The sequence below is a fragment of the Pteropus vampyrus genome, unplaced genomic scaffold, assembly GCF_000151845.1.
Source record: "Pteropus vampyrus isolate Shadow unplaced genomic scaffold, Pvam_2.0 Scaffold74, whole genome shotgun sequence".
Taxonomy (NCBI): Eukaryota; Metazoa; Chordata; class Mammalia; order Chiroptera; family Pteropodidae; genus Pteropus; species Pteropus vampyrus.
Genome location: NW_011888855.1, coordinates 7,274,642 through 7,294,587, shown reverse-complemented (window position 1 = coordinate 7,294,587; position 19,946 = coordinate 7,274,642). Strand labels below are relative to the sequence as shown.

Here is a 19,946-nt window from a genome sequence, read left to right as displayed (position 1 = left end):
CATTCATGATAAAAATTCTCAACAAACTAGGAATAAAAGAGAACTAGTAATTTACTGGCTAGACCATCCAGAACAATGTTGACTAGAAGCAAAGAGCAGACATTCTTGTCTTATTTCCAATTGCAGGGGGAAAGCAATTCAGTTTTACCATTAAGTATGAGGTAGCTGTAGGTTTTTTATAAATACCCTTTAATGACAAAGAAAGACAGAGAGAGACAGAAAGAGAGGGTGGGGGAGGGGGGAAGGAAAAAGAAGGGGGAGAGGGGAGGGGGGAGAGAGAAGGAGGGGGGGAGGGGCAGAGAAAGAGAGCGCGTGCGCTTGTGTACACGTGAGAGAGCGAGATGTTAAAGGCATCCAGGCTGGATAGGAAAAAACACTTTTCTATTCATAGACAACATGCTCCTGTATTTAGAGGACTCTAAGGAATCCTCAAGGGCACATACAAAAAAACCTACTACTAGAACTAATCAATGAGTTGAGAAGGTTGCAGGTTACAAGATTAATATACAAAAATCAACTATATTTTTACATATTAATAAAGAATTCAAACATAAAATTAAACAAATTCCACTTACTTAGGAATAAATTTAAAAAGAGAAGCAGAAATAAAAAGTTTTACACTGAAAGCTGAGACGATCTAAATAAATAGAGATTCCAGGTTTGTGCACTGGAAGATGATGGCAAATCTCTCCGAATTGATTTAGAGATTCAACGTGAACTCTATCAAAATCCAAACAAGGATTTTGGGGAACAAAAATTGCCAAACTTATACTAAAATGATGTGAAAATGCAAAGAACATAGAATAGCCAAACAATTTTGAAAAAGAAGAACAAAGCTGGAGGACTAACGCTTCTTTTTTTCAAAACTCAAAAATAGCTTTAGTAACCAAGATTACGAGGTACAAATATACAGATCAATGAATAAAACTGAGAGTCCTGAAATAAATGCTTACATTTATGGTTAACTGAGTTCTGAAAAGGATGCCAAAGGAATTCACTGCAGAAATGATACCCTTTTCAACAAACAGTGCTAGAACCAACTGGATATCTACATGAACAAAGATGAATTTATATCTTTATCATACAAAAAGCTTAACTCAAAATGAATTATACACCTACATGTAAGAGCTAAACTTACAGAAGTTCTAGAAGAAAACCCGTAACAAAATTTTCATGACCTTGAGATAGACAATCTTAAATGCAACACTAAAAGGATACTCCAGAAAAGAAAAAAATTAAGCTGGACTTCATCAAAATTTAACTTTTGTGCTTCAAAAGATAGCATCGCGAGAATGAAAAGATGATCCAGAAACTGAAAACATTTGCAAATCACGTATCTGATAAAGGACTTCTATCCAGAATATATAAAGAACAATTACAACTCAATAATAACAAACACCACAATTTAAAAATGGGCAATTGATTTAAATAAACATTTTACCACAGAAGATACAAGAATGGCTAACAAGTGCATAAAAAATGTTCAACATCATTATTCATTAGGGAAATGCAAATTAAAACCACAATGAGATAGCACTTTATACCCACTAGAATGGCTATAATAAAAAAGACAGACAATAATAAGTGTTAGGAGGATGTGGAGGAACTGGAACTCTCATATATTACTGGTAAGAATGTAAAATGGTACTGCCACTTTGGAGAAGTCTGGCAGTTTTTCTTAAATAGTTAAACTTACCATATGACTCAGAAATTCCACTCTTAGGTATCTAACCAAGAAAAAGAAAAACCATGTCCACACAAAGACTTATATGCAAATGTTCATAACAGCATTTTTCTTACTAGCCAAAAACTGTAAACAATTCAAATGTCCATCAACTGGTGAATGAATAAACAAAATGTGGTACATCCATAAAATGGAATACTGTTCAGCAATAAAAAGAAACAAATTACTGATACGTGCTATAATATAGATGAATCTCAAAAATATTGTTAAGTGAAGGAAGCCAGATGCAAAAGACTACAGATGTGATTCTATTTATATGCAATGTTCAGAAAAGGCAAATCTACAGATACAGAAAACAGAATAGAGGATCTCTGAAGCTGGGTTTAGGAGTGGGGATAGACTGCAAAGACACAAGGGATATTTTTAAAAGGTTATGGAAATATTCTAAAACTAGATTGTGGCAATGGTACAAAATTTATATGGTATATAAATTATACCTCAATAAAGCTGTTTTTAAAAAGTGGCCAAGAAGTTTAAAAAAAAAAAAAAAGGCAAACAAAACAGCAACAACAAAATAAATATGGTGAGTATTCCTCTTACCTCTGCTGGATATACTGGGCATAATCTGAGGAATCATATTATTGCTTGTATCCATGGGCTGGGAATTATCTTGACCCATTTGATCATCTGGTGGCATATAGGCAGGAGGAGGAGTATCAGCTAAGAGGAAGAAAATGAGACAAGTTAAAGTCCCAAAAGAATAGTTAAAATCTTAACCTGCTCAGTTATTCTAAAGAGACATTAAAAAGTTCGTAAGTTTACCAGTTGGATTCGTTACTGAATATCACATACAAAAATGTAGAATACATCTTACAGCAAGGGAAAAGGAGAAAAAAACAGCACAACCATTAGCTACTGAAAACCTACTTTAAGTCCACATGTATTTGGTCCAATCCAGCATAGTAAGATAAGTGCTAAAATGCACAGAAGACAATTTAAGGCCAAGAATTCTGCCTTTATTTGGTTAGACTCATATGCTCAGAGAAACTGCAACTACTGGAAATCAATCTGAAGGATGTAATTATCCTAGTTTGGGGTATGTATTAAATTATCGAGATCATCATATACTGTATATTGTTATTTAAAACTGGAAAATAAAGCTATACTCCCTCAAAATTCCATCAACACTACGAGCAGTTGTCTAATTCTTTTGCAAAGTCCTAAAATGGCTGTTGTGCCCTATTAAATGGCTAGATAATTCTCTTAGGAAACAATGTTAACTAGAAAATCTTTTGAGTTCCAACACTTGTGGTTGAAAATCTTTGCAAAAGCTACAGCTATACTTCTTTGATTCAACAAATTACAAATACTGAATAAAAATTGTCTTTCACCCCAAGGTTTATACAAGATATATTCTGAGACAGAGCTACAATCAGCATTGAATCTAGGACAAAGTATGAAAATTAGTTTTTGAACAAATATCTAATATTAACAGCTGGCACTTAACTACTCTTCCCCCATCCCCCCAAAAAACCTGCATCAACTGGTAATTTTGGTGCAGAGAAACCACAAAGAATATACTTACATAAGACTGTACCAGCAATAGGCACTCAAGTATTTTTTTTTTAGCATTTTATTATTAGTTTCAAGTATATTTATATAGTTTATGAAACAATCCCCCTGATTACTCTATCACCCCTCTGGCTCTACACATATCCATTATATCTAGTGTCTTCAACCTCCAGGCTGTGGACCAGCCCATGGCCTGTTAGGAACTGAGCCACACAGCAGAAAGTGAGTGGCGGGCAAAGGAGCCAAGCTTCACCTGTATCTGCAGCCACTTCCCAGCGCTACCACTATAGCCTCAACTCCACCTCAGATCATTAGGCACACCAGTCCCTAGTGCCAAAAAGGTTGGGGATCACTGCATTATGTTACTGCTGACTACATTCCCTATGCCACGCTCCCCATCCCTGTGACCTCTATCAACTACTAATGTGTACTTCTTTAACCCTTCACCCCTATCTCCCAGGTCCTCAACCCTCTCCCCACCTATTGTCACGAGATTGTTCTCTGTATTTTCTGAGTAGGCATTCAAATTTTTGATCGAGTGACATAAGATGTGTTCCTACAAGACATGTCATTAACAAAAGCTGGAAACTTTATGAAATTTACTTATGATCTTTCTCCAGGCAAATCAATTCATCAGTTATCTAATTAAAGACAAATGGGGCTCATTTTAACCTTCCAACATTTAAAAAGATTTGAAAGCAGTGTAGTAAAGTTAAAAAGCATAGACTTTACAGTCAAAGAAACTTGAGTCTAAACCTCCCACTTACTAGCTTTGCAACCTTAGGCAAAGTACTTAAACTCTTGGGGTTAATATCAATTTATTTTTCCATCTGTAAAACAGGAATAATATCTATCTCACATGGCTGTTCCGAAGATTAAATTTAATGCATCTTTTCCCACAGTTTTATAAAAGGCACTCAATAATGGCACTTAGTATTATAGATTATACAAAAATATCTGACTTTGAGTCAAGTATGGCTACTTCCATTTTTCTAAACATATGGTACTTGGCAAAATAAAATCCAACATTCTTCTGGAAATCAAACAATTACTAAAAATTATAGAGTCAAAAGTAGCTAGCTCTTGGCATATAACAGTTCATCCAGAGGGCCAGCAGTATAAGAACAATTGCTGATTCTCAGGGATTATTTTTTGTTATTAATAAAATAAATTCTTACCTGGAAGCTGAAATGGACTTCCTGGTCCAGAACTTGCTGGGGAGTTGGGATATGTGCTGCTTGCAGGGGAAGGGGGATAGGGGCTATTTGGAGATAAGGGAAAAGGAGTGTTGTTGGGCTGGTGGAAAGAATCTGGAAAAGTTGCATTTTGTGGCATGTGCGGTTCATTGTGGCTCAGGTTTCTAAACTGAACCAGAAGGCTGTGTTGTGGATTGAATTCATTATGACGAGGCACTAATACTGGAGGTAAGACTGAAAGACAAAAATCAAAAGTCACCTGTCAGCAATGACTAAAGCAAATATCCCATACACATTAAGGGGTATATAGAAAGGATTCAGGTTAAGATTGTAAACCTATTAAACAATTTACTTTTAGAAAGGACTGCTTTGTAGAACCCTGAATCTATTTACATAATAACTAAACCAAAAACTCTCTAAGCATTTAGAGAAATGAGACCATTCCTGTACTATAGGAGATAAAGGCATGTTTTAAAAGAACCGTAATAGAGAGAATTTAATGCAATGAGAGTTCAAGAAAGATTGAGTACTTCCAGCTAGCAAGGAATCAAACAAAATATTGTCAAAAAGACAATATCTGCCTGGCCCTTAAAGAACTGGGAGGATTTCACATGGGAGGGCTAGGAGAATACAGGAGATGAGGAGATTCCAGGAGGGAGATAAGAAAGGATAAACAGTTGGCCTAAGCACTGAAATAGGAGGTAAGAGAGTGAAGTTGAGGTCAGCTATACTGATGTCCTGAAAGCCTCCATGCTTCCAATTTTGAACATTTCATGTTTCTTAGTTTGAGAGATCTCACAGTTTATGTTCTTCAGTAAAGTTTTCCCTACACAAAATAGTAACATTTACTATGTAGAAGTCTTCCATTCAAAATCAGTTTTCTAAAGATGACCATAATGAAAATATATACAACAAAGCCTAAACATTTTAAGAGATATATTTTTTAAAATATAAACTTTATTCAAACATTCACTTTCTCTAAAGACCCAAGTGATCAATCACATACAAATATCTGATTACCTTTCCCTATAAGAAACAGAAACAAACCTGATTTCTTTAAACTGTTACTGTACCAATTCATGTCTTTTACAACTTTCTTATATTTGTCAATGTAATTTCACTTCTGAAAGTATCACTTTGACATTGTTCAGCAACAACAAAATCAATCTGTCTTTAAGTTATCTGTCTTTAAGTTAACTAGGTCATACTTCCCCTCCCAGAAGCAGGTGAAGAATCAGAAGATCTTTAAGTCAGTATTTGTACTGTTTTTGTTTTTTTGGCGGGGGTCTCTTCATTTTACTGAACTAGTGTAGCAATTATCTGGTTAACATCTGATTACAATTGTTTTGTTGTACTGTGTATTACCAACTGCTGTTCCCCTCACAGAATGATGGGACAGCTGCCAATGGAGAGTAGGGAGGGCATTAGACAGTAAAAATTTCTGTTTAGCTGGCTAGCAAGACTTAAATAACTACTTAGAAATTCAATCTAGTAAGAATTTCTTTTTTTTAAGGCAGAACTAAAATCACTGACTTCTCTCTCACTTCTATATTATCTATGCTTTTTAGTAATTTTTTTATCCAAAATAATACAGTTTAAGATAGATGCCACGAGAGTATAACCAAAATAGCAGTTTCTAAGCCTCCTCCCATACTGCTTTCAGAGACAACAAATTTAAACTCTTAGCCATTTCTCCTAATATTTTGTGCACTGCTAAATGATAAATTCATGCTGCTATTATTGATTTGTCAAGACATTATTTACAGACTTGTTGTTATGATAAATGAAGTACCTTTCTTATATCATTCTATCCTACTCTCATTCCCCCTTCCCCACAATAAAGTCACATTAGAACTTTTTGGTTAAATTTAAAAATGGGCAGAGGACCTGAATAGGCATTTCTCCAAAGAGGATATACAGATGGCCAACAGACATATGAAGAGATGCTCAATGTCACTAATCTTCAGAGAAATACAAATTAAGATTACAATGAGGTGTCACCTCACATCTGTCAGAATGGCTATCAATAAATCAACAAGCAAGTGTCGGCAAGGATGTGGAGAAAAGGGAAGCCTCATGCACTGTCAGTGGAATTGAAAATTAGTACAGTCACTATGGAAGACAGCTTTAAAGTTCCTAAAAAAATTAAAAATAGAACTACCTTATGACCCAGCAATTCCACTTCTAGGTGTTTATCCAAAGAAAACCAAAACACTAACTTGGAAAGGTATGTTCCTGTGTTCACTGCAGTGCTATTTACAATAGGCAAGATATGGAAGCAATCGAAGTGCCCATCAATAGACTGGATAAAGAAGATGTGGTACACATATACAATGGAATATTACTCAGCCATTAAAAAAAAAATGAAATCTTACCATTTGCAATGACATGGATGGACCTACAGGGTATTATGCTAAGTGAAATAAGTCACTGAGAAAGGCAAATACCATTATTTCACCTACATGTGGAATCTAAAGAACAAAATAAACAAACAAAATGGAAACAGACTCAGATATAGGCAACGAACTGGTGATTGCCATACAGGAGGGGGGTTGTGGGGCTGGGTAAAAAGGTAAAGGGATTAAGAAGTACCTACTGGTAGTTACAAAATAGTCATGGGGATGTGAAATACAGCATATTGTAATAACTATGTGTAGTGCCAGGTGGGTACTAAATTAATCGGGGCGGGGGGGAGGTCACTCATAAATTATATAAATGTCTAACCACTATACTGTATACCTGAAACTAATATTAAATGCCAACTCTAATGGAAAAATAAAAATTTTAAAAAAAGAAGAAGATAAACAGCAGAAAAAAACAGCAAATATATGAATGAATGGCCAATTCATAAAGAAATCCAAATAACTAATAAACATGAAAAGATGGAAAAATTTTTGGTTAAATCAATATCCAGATTTTATATAGTATATATATATAAATATTTTTCACTGTTGAGCTAAGTATATACTACAATTCTATTTTTTCATGAACAGTGCTTTTATTAGTTATTAGAACATAATTACAATTAATTGCCTGTTCCTTCGTTTGTTTAATCTTAAGTATATACCACTAATAGCTACAGAAGTCCAACAGATCTGTCAAATTTCTATTAATATTATTTTCCAGATGCCACAAGTAAACAAAAAATTGATTGATTCTATAAAAATGGATCCTCCATACTTTTGCTAAAATCTAGACAGGTTGCTACACAAGTCTACAAATCTCAAGTCCTTGGTCTTCCCTTCCCTTCTGTTAGATCTTATTTCCTGGATCTCACCCTCAATTACCTTCCTAAGAAAGGGTGTAAGGAATATAAATTTTGAGACCTTGCATATATAAGATTTTCCCTTTTGTTTGTCTGCAGACAGATTCCAGAATAGACAACTATTTTCCTCTGAATTTTTGGAGCAATGCTTCCTTTTCTTCTAGAATCCAGAACTGCACGGATAAATACAATACTCTCATTTCCAGTACCCTACCTTTTCTCTCTGGGAGCTTAGAGAAACTTCTTTTTATCTGTAATATACTAAAGTTTCACATATGGGTCTTTTTTAATCCCTTGTTCTGGTTAATAAGTCACTGGGCCCTTTCAATTTTCAGTTCTGGAAATTGTTCTAGTAGTATTTCTTTGGTAAGTTTCTTCCTGCCATTCTTCCCTATGCTCTATTTCTAGATTATTATAGTAGAATGATATTTAACTTGAAACTTATTCTAAGCAAGTTTATGTTTTAATCTAAGCACTTTTCATGCATTAACTCATCTAATTCTCATTTAAAAAACTATGAAGTATTATTCTCTTTTACAAATGAGAAAACTAAATCACAGAATGGTTTAGTAACTTGGCTGTGGTCACACTGGTAGTATTGGTAAAATCAAGATTCAAACCCAGAAAGTCTGGTTCCAGAACCCATTCTTAACCAATACTGCCTGTTAAACAACGGACCACCTGGGCTGGCCCTCTATTTTTCTTTTCTTTACCACTTTTCAGCTATCTTCCATCTTTTTAATTTTTTTGTAATACTTTCTGGCTCCACTGTATATTAGCAATGTGATCTTGTATAAGTTACTTTCTCTTTTAAGCCTTGGTTTCCTTATCTGTAAATTTATTAGTAAACTTAAAGGGCTTTAAAATGTTAGTATCACTTTCTAACCCTATGAAGGAATAACCTTATTGCATTAGAAAAGTGCCTAGTCCATAAATTCATTACTATTACTATTACTTTAATACCAGTACTATAGTGATTCATCCTGTATCACAGATGCTTAACCTGCTTAAGCATACTAGAGCTATGCCCTAGTCCTTTCTATAGAATGAATTATAGCTGAGAAAAATGGAATACAAAAATTAAGACATTTCTATTGGCTGATTATAAGTCACACCCTGGCTATAGGTGAATATACTAAATTCCTAGACTTTCTTTCCAGCAACTCCTAACAAATACCAACTTTGGGAATTTTTCAGACTACGCTTTTCTATTAAATCCTCATATCTTCCTTTGCTCATCAATTTCTTCAGGCTATAGCACTCCTTAGATTCAGTAAAAAATTGGGGATCATCTCAAATACCAACTGGCAGCTCTAAAGCTCTTAAACTGAACTTTCCCTGACAGCGCCATTACTATTCTTTTTACTAGCCTCCACATCCAATGTTATTTTCACAACCTTTTGGTAAGATACTATACTGGGCTTATAGTATCTCCATGTGAAATCCAGCATGGCACACAGACTCTAAGGTGGCCACCACCATTCCCACTTCTGGGTATTCATCCTTGTGTATCCTCCTCCCTTTGAGTGTATAACTTCTAACCAAATAAGGCAAAGGTGACAGGATGTATATGATGACATTCCATAAGAATATAATACACTTCTAGCAAGAAGACTCTCTCTCTTTTACTAGCTTTGAAGTAAGCTGCCATGAATGTGAGCTACCTGTGAAAAAGGTCATGTGGTGAGCAAACGAAGGTGGCCTCCAGTCGACAACTAGCAAGAATCTAACAGCCAGTCTGCAAGGAGCTGACTTCTGTCAACAATCACATGAGCTGGAAAACAGATCCATCCCTAAATGATCTTCGGATGAGACCCAAGGCTTGACCAACACTTTGATTATGGCCTTACAAAGGACCCAATTAAGGCGTGCCTGGATTCCTGACCCACAGAAACACAAGATCATAAATGTGTGTTAAGCCACTTAGCTTGTGGTAATTTGTTATGCAGCAATAGATAACTAATGCACCTTGCTAGTATCTCAGCTTATACAATTCATTCATTACACAAAAAACATTTACTAAGCACTACCTACTAAGTGCCAGGTAATACTATTCTAGGCACTGGGGATGCAGTATAGAATGAGACAGAGGAAGTCCTGGTCACATCAGTCAATAAACGAAATAAATATCTAACATAGCATCAAGTAATGACTGGGGTATTTTAGCAAGGACTGAATGGAGGGAGAAAATGTGCCATGAAAAGATCCTGGGAGAGAGTACTCTAAGTAGAGGAAACAGCAAGGAAAAAAAACCTAGATGCAGGAATATGGCAAGTCTAAGAACAAAGGAAGTTTGCTTGGTCATGTAGGGTTTTGTAGAAAATTATTCTAAGTGTGACAGAGAGCCTTTAAAGTGTTCTGAGCAGGGACTGACATGATTTGATATATATTTTCTAAATGTCACTCTGACTGCTATGTGGAAAACAGAATGGGTTCGGGTGGGAGAGGCAGAGACCAACAGAAGACTACTGCAGGTGAAAGATGATGATGTTCTGTACTACAGTAGTGGTATTAGAGATGGTGAGATGATAGTATCAAGATATAATCTGAAAAGCACAGCAAACAGCATTTGCTCATAGCTCAAACACAGGACTTATGAGAGAAGAACAAAAGATGACTTCTAGTTAGCAATTACACGAATGCTGGTGCCATTTCCCTTCAATAGGGAAAACTGGAGGGAAACAATAACTTGGTGGGAGAAAAAAATCTAAAGTACTATTTAGACATATTAAATCTGTTATGTTTATCACACATTCAAGTGGAGATATCAAGTAGGCCAACAGTCCCCAACCTTTCTGGCACTAGGGAATGGTGCTCCTATGAGGATCTAAGCCTGATGATCTGAGGTGGAGTCAAGGTGGTGATGCTAGTGCTGGGGAGCAGCTGCAAATACAGATGAAGCTGCGCTCCCTGGCCCGCCACTCACCTCCTGCTGTGTGGCTCAGTTCCTAACAGGCCAAGGACTGGTACTGGTCCACAGCCCGGGGTTGGAGGCTCCTAAAGTAGGCAACTGGATACAGAAGTATAAATCTCAAAGGACAAGTTGACTCAAGTTCAAAATGTGAGCATGAGCTTATCGGTGGTTTTAAGACATGTGACAGCATGAGAGCACACAGAAGAAAAATACAGATAGAGAAATTCTCCAAGAATTGAGTTCTATGAAAACAATAAGGCAATATACAGACTAAGCAAAAACAGCCAGTAAGATAGTTTCAGAAGCCAATAAAGAAAAATTTTGAGTGGGAGGGAAGAAGTGCAACTGTATCAAGTGATGCTGGGAGGGCGAGTAAAATCTGGACTGAGATGAGCTCTCAGAAGGAAGTCACTAGTGATCTTGACAAATCAAATGGTAGGGAAGAAAGACTAACTGGAAGGGGTATCAAGAAAGAATGTGAAGAAAGTAATGTGAAGATAATAAAAATGGAGGCGCCTATAAAAGAACTAGAGGAAACAGCATAGAAGATTGCAGGTAGGGAGGTATAAAAAAATTCAAGACAGGAATTCTTTTTTAATGTTCATTTTAGGATGGGCAGTATTATGACAGGCTTGTATGCTGTCAGAAATAGCCTAATAGAGAAGGAAAATATAATGCTAGGGAAAGGAGTGATAACTGTAGGAACAAAGTTCTTAAGAGATAAAAAGAAGTGAGATGTAGTACACAAATGGAGCTTAGGCCTTAGATAAAATAGAGACAGGTATTCCACAGGAATGGCAGCGTGTACATATGCCTGTTTACAGTGAACAATGACTTAGAATAAGCCACTTAGGAGCTATATCATCTATACATAAAAAGCTAAGTTCAAAATCCAGTGTTCCTTCCAACACTAAATCTTTAAGAATGAAACACGAGGCCAAGAGAACCTTTTCATTACTAAATCCATTTAATTGAAAACCAGGAAGGAGATTTTCTAATTCTTCCCAAGGAAATAAAACCTACCTGGACTCTCCACTCTCTTATAGTGGTATGGGTTGATACAAACTTCTTTTTGCTTAGATCCAAAAGGAAATTCACAAATATCCAATGGCTTCAGCTCATGATGACTCTGCAAATCAGGCCAGCGCCAAACACGACAATATATAACGTGGGGTAAGCCTTTTCTGTGAGACACCTGCAGGCGTCCATCTAAAGATCTGGGAATAGTGACACACTTGCTCGGCTGTCCTGGACTGCTCAAGGCTTTCTCCAGTTCCTCCATGGCACCCTTTTTCTTTTTTAGCTTTTTCACCAAAGCATCGACTGCCTTTTCGGCCCATTTCTCCTCTTCATCACCTTGCTTCCAGCCCAACAATCGCTTTACTGCTGGACTAGTAAAAGAAAACAAGCTGGCCATTGACGTCATTTGATATAAATCTTCAGAGACCTTCCTGCAACTCAAAGTCAGTGGCTAGTGAAAGAACAGATGACAGGTGAAAAGTCATATACAGGTCCTAAACAGAAGTTCCAATTAAAAAGGGAGGAGTGACATTTCTCTTCATAAGTGCCATAAGCTTCTTTCATTGGTTCAAGTCCTGAAAGAAAAAGGGGGAAAGCATAAGATCCCCAATTTAAATGAATTGCAGTTTACATACATCTAAATTAACTTAAAAGTATGTTATTTTTAAATAAAAGCAGAAATGCATTACAAGGTAAAACAACAAAGCCTAAGTCTAGGAAAGAAAAATTTTCTCTAAAGTCCTGTGACCACTCAATTCCTTCTTCATAACATGAACAAATAATTCACTGGTAATGCCAAAATTTAACCAAAAGAAAAAACAGGTTGCTCTACCTCCTATGTATCATACAAAAACAAAACCTCTAGACTTTTAATTACTTTGGTCAAGTCCCAAAAAACAGGTTTGATTCTGAAGTACTTTTTCTCCACTGAAATCCAAGCCAAATGCAATGTCAATTTTGAACATATGTCCTATCTGAACCAAAGTCTTAAGAGAAATCTAGCTCTTCCCTAAGATCATTATTCTCTTTAAAATGTTTCACAGACTTAAAACGTTTGGGTAAAAGCCATGGTTTTATTCAAGTCATATATTTGATACAAGTTTTATTAAAGGTTGTCATCAGATAAAATGTACTAACATCTCAAATAAATCCTAACACATCATGCCAGAAAAATGAGAAGTGTCTATTTTTAAAACTAAGAATGCTTAAGAGATTTAAAGAGAATAAATTCAAAGTTCAACTCAAGAAGGCACAGTTTATAATTTTATAATTCCTGTTGCCTTCTGTGGTATTTTAAGCATGTTAAGTTAATGAACCTGCTCTGGGCAGACCACCTCTGCACCATTAAGAAGCTCTTGGAGATGACGACAAGAGGAAATGATGTGCAGTGGCATTCCACTGATAAGAGTGAGGACAGTCCCCTGTGGTGACTACACAGCCAACACGAGACAATGAGCAGCTAGTGAAGTAGCGGGAGTAATGTTTGGGAAAAGGATGTCAGTAATAAAAGATGCTTCCTTTCTTGTGCCTAAAACTGCCAAATAATGCTGCAGCTCTGCCTTTGACAAATTCTAGCATCAGGACTATTCTGGACTGGGGTATATCTTCCCATAAAAGAATACATGTGCTCAGTTAAAACCCAGACAGACATAAAGTAAAATAAAACTGAATTAAATTCAACAGATAATTACTGATTGCTTGTTATATGCCACATACTGTGAACAGCCATGATGGTGCTTTAAAGAAAAAAAGATCTCATACCAAATAGGTTTCATCTTCAGAGCCAACTAATTCAGTCAAACATATACTTACTGAGAGCCTACTAAGTGCCCAGCACAGTTCTAGGTACTGATCAACTAGTAGTGGCTATCTAGACTGCTATGTTGGAACCATGGGGAAAGGGGTACAGGGAAGTAAAGGTATACTCCTTATTTATCGATGGATATACCCAACCCTACAAAGGATAATTTTTGCCAGGCAAAACTGGCTATATTAAACTACAGATACATAACAAGAGAATGAAAGCACATTTTTCAGTAATAGGTCACAGACTGTAAAGTGTTGTATGCCAAACAAACTGTAAGAAAGGCTGAACTCAGTTGTAGCTACATCAAAGACATAGGATAAAAGACATCTGGGTCAGAAAGCAGAGGCATGGTTTGGTTGTCTGAGACGAGAAGGGAAATTTCAAAGACAAAAAGATATAAACAAAAAAATATGTGGACAAACATGAATAGAGCATTTCCTAGAATAGAGAGGAGATAGGCCTGGCTGACTGAGATCTTATTCAGTAACAGCAGAATATAATGGAGGCTGTCTGGGTAGAGAATGAATGTGAGAGAGTATGTATGAGCAACTGAGAGAGATGTTGAGGAAGGAGAGGAGCTTAAAGATCAGACACTAGATTAACAGTTAACCACTAGAAAGTACTTAATAAATGTTAACTACTAATCTAGTATCAACATTATCATCATCATTAAATACTAACCATATTATGTACTGAAAAGGGGGAAAAAGGAGAAGTTATTTGCGTATGTAAACTCAAAACCAAGACTAGAAGGCTACATTCTAAATTTTTCACTGCAGCTTCCTCTGGGGAGAGGCGTGGAATAGGAGAGAGGCAATAGACAGGGGTCCTGTGTGATTTGTTTTATGTACTTCAGTATCGTTTTAATCTTTTAACAAAGAAAATCTATGATGTATTACTTGCATGATGCTAAAATTAAAAGATAATTTAAAATAAATTATGGTGAATAGAATGGAGTTAACAGTGGCAGTACAAAAAGCAGGTGAAACTAATGAATGCTATTAAAAGTCAAGATGGTGGTTACCCTTTGAAGGGAAGGGTAGGAGTATTAACTAGAAGGGAACCTGAGGGTTTCTGCCATCCTGGCAAAGTTCTGCTTCTGGCTCTAGTGATTAAATGGGAGAGAGAGCTCAGTTTGTGAAAATCTAGCTGGCTGGATAGATATGTATACTTTTCTGTATGATTTATAACTATTTAATGGATGTATAAAAAGTCTACAGTGGTTGGTTTCCTTCTCATTTTTCTATTATCAGTTCCCCGTTTCATGAGTAAACTCTTTTATATTTGTCTTTTATATCCTTCCAGAGAAATTTTATACAAATACAAACAAATACAATCTTTTTTTTTACATAAATAGTGGTATACTAAAAAGAAAAAAGCCAAGCAGAAAAAATGTATAATGTATTTTCAAGATCGTCCCATATCAATATAGAAAGTTTCCACATTCTTTTCTACTGCACAGAATTCCAGTACAAAAGTAATCTTAAAAGTATATCAAACTATGTTATTCCTCTGTTCAAAACTCACCCAGTGGGTCTTACTACACTTAATACCCAAATTTCCTAACATTACTTTATAGGACCTACATGATCTGACCTTTGGCTTCTCCAAACTCACTTCTTATAAATCTCCTAATTCTGCACTTGACCGCACCTGACTTCTTTCTATTTCTCAAGTGCTCCAAGGTCATTTCTGCCTCAAGGCCTTTGAACTTGATGTTCCCTCCCCTGGCATTCTCTTCGCCCCAGATCTTAACATGACTTATTCACTCAATTAACTCAGCTGCTCAAATGCCATCTCCTAAAAAAGGACTTCCCAGAACACTTAATTTAAAATAGTATACATCCCATTCCTACATCATTCTCTATCCCCTGATCCTGCTCAATTTTCTTTCATGGCATTTATCCTAACCTGATATTACATTATCGATTTTATTTACTTATTATATGTCTCCCTCATTGAAATGTTAGTAAGCAGGTAGCCTTGTCTTCCTTATTCACCATATTCCTCTGGACCTAGAACAGTGCCTATTTATTAAATGAGTGACTGAGTAGTAAGCGAATTTTTTTAAAAAGCAATTTGCAAAACTATACACATCTTTGTAAGAGCAACTGTATAAAATTTAAAACAATGGTATTTATGGATATAAATAATATATGCATATACTATGGATATAAGAAGAGAATAAAAATATGTATGGAAATGATACATACCAATCTCAGAATACTCAATACTGACTGGGTTGCCTCTCAGGAAAGGATGAAGACTAGAAAAGATTTAGCTATGCTTCTTTTAAAACTAGATTTGAAGTAAATTTGGCAAATCATCAGATGTTATTTTCTCTACTTTTCTGTGTTTAAATAACAAAAAATTCACTATTTTTAAAAACTAGCATGATGAAAACAGAAGAGGACTACAGTCTATCTTTTACTAAGTATATGACCATAACCAGGTATCACTCTAAGTAGGAACAATTCCTAAGTCATTGAAATGTTGAAGTAATAAAACAGCATGTGTGTATACATGAGAAAGAAGAGCCAAGACTCAAATCTATCCCCTTTCGTGAAGACCCCAAATGCACCAAACCACATATCAAGAATACATAATGAAAGATCAACTATACCTTGAAATTAAAGGTAATTTCACATTTTAAACCCAGGTGACTAAGATAATGATAATTACATTAGCAGAATAAAGGACACGGGTTAACTACAGGGAAAGGGTCATGACTGGAGATACAGGTTTGGCAAGGAAAAGATGAGAAAAAGATCTAAGATTTTGCACAAAGACTGAAACGATAAGAAAAAAATGAGTTTTCAACAGAATGAAAAGAGCAGCAAGTATATCCCCTGAATATTCCCTGAACAGTAGGAACATTCGCTGGTAGGAAAAAGGAGAAAGAGTTACTGATAAAATATTGCTAAAACAAAGAGCTTAGAACCAAATACAATGGTACTACAGAAGATTAAACACAAGAGAGAATTTAAAGAGAATGTGAACAAAGAAAAGGCCGATGACTCTGGTGAATGGAAATGTCGTTAGTTAAGACTTCAAGAGACTGGCTTTGTAAAGAATAAGGAGCATCAGATTCCAAAACGTAAGACTTAATATTAGTTTTTTCTTAAAACTAGCACTGGGAAAGGGGCAGGGACAAACCTTACATTCAACTCTTTAACTGTGGAATGATTAAAATTTTTAAACACATTTAATGGAATTCTTTCTAAAACTGTTTTATAACTTTCCAAGCTACGTTAAGTGGTATGTGCAAAGAAATCCAAGTACTCATTTCTAAGTCTTAACTTACAAAGAAAGGTAACAAAATTTATCACAAATATTCACTAAGCAAAAGATTAGACACATCAGATAGTAAAATGAATCCAACATCATTAGTTATCAGAGAAGGTTTTAAAAAGTGAAACTGAAATATCACTCCCTATCTACTGAAAAGTACACTAAAAAGTGTTCATGACAATACAGAACAAGTGGAACTCTTACACATTGCTAGTAGGAATATAAATTAGCCCAACCACTTTGGAAAATTGTTTGACTGTATCTACTAATGCTAAACATAAATTCCTATGACCAAGTAATTCCATTCCGAAAAAAATGGATGAATCTCACGGATATAACATGAAGAAATCAGATACAAAAGATTACACATTGTATCATTCCACCTATATGATGTTCCAAAACAAGCAAAACTAATCTATGCCATCAGAGACAAGAACGTACTAAGAGAGGAAAAGAGACCCTTCTGGTGGGCTAAAAATTTTCTGTATCTTGATTTGGGTGATGACATAGATGTACACATATATAAAAGTTCATGGAGGTATACACATAAGATTTGTACACTTTATTGTAAGATATACTTTAAAAGGAAAATCTTTTGAAAATTTACTAGTGAACTGATCACTTATAAAATCAGTTCCATTCATTAGTATCTCCCTCATAAACCATGAGTGAACTGCAAATTTGCAAAAACTGTAAGACTTCACAGTTAAATGATGGCAACATTAAAATGACGGCAATTTAATTTTACCCTACTGCTCCACAAGCAATTTAATTTTACCTTATTGCTCCACAAGCAAATAAGTTAGTTACTGTTTCACGGATGCTGACAAAGGACATGAGACTCTTGGGTTACAAAGGACTTTATTGCTCATGGTATAGCAAGCACCCTCAGCATCAGATTTGCAATTCTCTTTGCCTTCAAGACCTGTGGGAGTGATGCAATATGGCCCAGATAGATGGTGCTCCTGCAGAGGGTTTGCATTGAAGAGAACACCGAGCTTCATGGATTCAACAGTTTTGCAGTAATCAGTAAGCAAGTCTATTGTTAGTGGAGAATGAATAACTTGACTATTAAAGAATTAACATAGGTCTTTGGGGAAACCACTATATATATATATATTTTATGGATATTTTCACAAATAAAAATCCTCTTAATGTTAGTAACACAAATATCAAACGTGAAGGATGCTCTATCATGCTACTAAATTATATTGTGAGAAAAATTAAGCCTATCCATTCACACTTGATTCATTCTTTGTTCATTATAAGAATGCATGTTTACAATTAGAACCTAATGTTTTTCCAAAATTTTAATTGTTCAAGATAAGGTCCTAATCAGACCTTTTAGTCACAATTCAGTATGAAATACTGATCTGCATTTCAAATGGTTTAATTTTAAATGGGCTTTTTTCCTGAACCAATTATCATTAGTTCACAAAGATGTAAGAGCTTTTTTACAGCAAGAGCTTTTCTTGATGACTTAGTTATATCATTATGAACCTCTGCTACTGAACTGTACTGGAAAACCTCTATAGAAAGCATGGAACATGGGCTGCATTGTTACTAACTGAATAGACAAAAGTGCATGAATGATCTTGAAAAGTTACTTACATAGGTAGACTTTTGGACATCTGACTTTCTTAAAAGAATATACTTATATCAAAGATTTCAATAGCTTCCTTTCTACAAAATCAATTGCTAAGGCAAACACATTCCTTTGACAATGATAATATCACTAACGTTTACTGAATATTCACTATGTATGCCAAGCACTATTAAGGACCTTATAATTATATACAAAAAATCATTAAAATCTCAAAACAGCCATATGAAGTAAATCCTACTATTCTCATTTTACAGATGAGAAAACAGGCAAAGGGAAATTAAATGTAATTTGCTTATTCACATAGCTAGAAAGAAATAAAGCCAGGAACTGAACCCCTGGCAGCCTAGCTCCAGAATGATACCCATTGCCTCCTATAAAGAAAGCCTCCTGTCAAGGAATTTTCTCCCTTTAACCTATTTCCCATTTAGGACAAAAAGTGGCTCTCGCCACTGGCATTAATTTAATTTTACATAAATACACTATTTGACGCTGAAACAAATCTGACTGGTGTTCAATGTGAAAATAAAATATAAAAATTGTTCTTGGAGTTATTTCTAAACAGAACTTGGCTTTAATCCTAATGTAACAGAAATGTTAATACATAAATCTGATTAATCAAATTCATCATCGGCTAACAACTGTTGGAGAATGATGTTAGCATCATGCATAGGAATGCTACGTTTTCTAGGATTTGATTACATTTTGTAAATGGAAACACCACTACTAAAAATAAAATGCTAGAAATAGAGTAATGTCATTTGTTTCCAAAGACTATCAATATACTAGAGCGAAGCAAAAATAATTTTTAAAAGCGAGATATTTCATGGCAAACTTTGGGGGTAAGGTTAGGACTGTAATCATGGAAGTTATCCTGGGGTAAATGCTGCAGCAGCGAGCACTGCTGATGAGTATTCTCAAGGCAAACGAAATATGGATTAAAGATCTTCTCGATTAGTCTTCCTCTTTCTTACTTTTCCAAAACATTCAGATCGTTATATGCCATCATAAAATAAGATTACATAGTTTCAGAAACCAAGGATAATCCAGTTAAATGTGCTCATTATCAAATTGATTTTTTTTATACCACTTAACACATCCCCTCAACTTCTTTATTTTAACTCATTCTTCTCTTAGTTGAGCTAAGTCAGTCAGTAGGTATGAAATGACTAATGTTTAATTACTATCACATAAAAACATACATTTATTATGGAAGCCTTTTCTTTTGGAGTTACAAAGCTCCAATTACAATTAGGATAGTTTTGTTACACTTAACCGCTAGAAAATAATTATCTCAGAAATCATGAGATGATGCATTACTTTTTAAAAAACGTTTTTCAAATTATAAAATATACTTAACCATAATCATTTCATTAACATTTGATATACTTACCTCCTTATATTTTTTTCTCTGCATATACAGTCTCTCTACCTCAGGCAATGATTGAGGCTACACCATGACGCTATTTGGTATTCCACATTTTCCATTTACCACAACGAGAATGTGCCATATATATGCTTTTAATGGCTCAAGCATATTTCACTTATTCACTTTCATAACATTTAACATTTAGGTTTCTAAATGAAATCTTTA

At 35.2% G+C, this 19,946-nt stretch overlaps 1 protein-coding gene across 3 annotated transcripts in view; it reads right to left on the bottom strand.

Annotated features, from left to right (window-relative positions):
• Positions 1 to 19,946, bottom strand: part of SMAD5 (SMAD family member 5) — a 46,147-nt gene that overhangs the window by 13,802 nt on the left and 12,399 nt on the right. For all 3 annotated transcript variants that reach the window (XM_011362360.2, XM_011362359.2, XM_023531935.1), the window contains 3 exons: positions 11,655 to 12,226; positions 4,435 to 4,686; positions 2,285 to 2,404 (listed from right to left, as the gene is read on the bottom strand). In XM_011362360.2, the coding sequence (XP_011360662.1) occupies positions 2,285 to 2,404; positions 4,435 to 4,686; positions 11,655 to 12,057 (775 nt within the window). In that variant the 5' untranslated portion in view covers positions 12,058 to 12,226. The remainder of the gene's footprint in view (positions 1 to 2,284; positions 2,405 to 4,434; positions 4,687 to 11,654; positions 12,227 to 19,946) is intronic.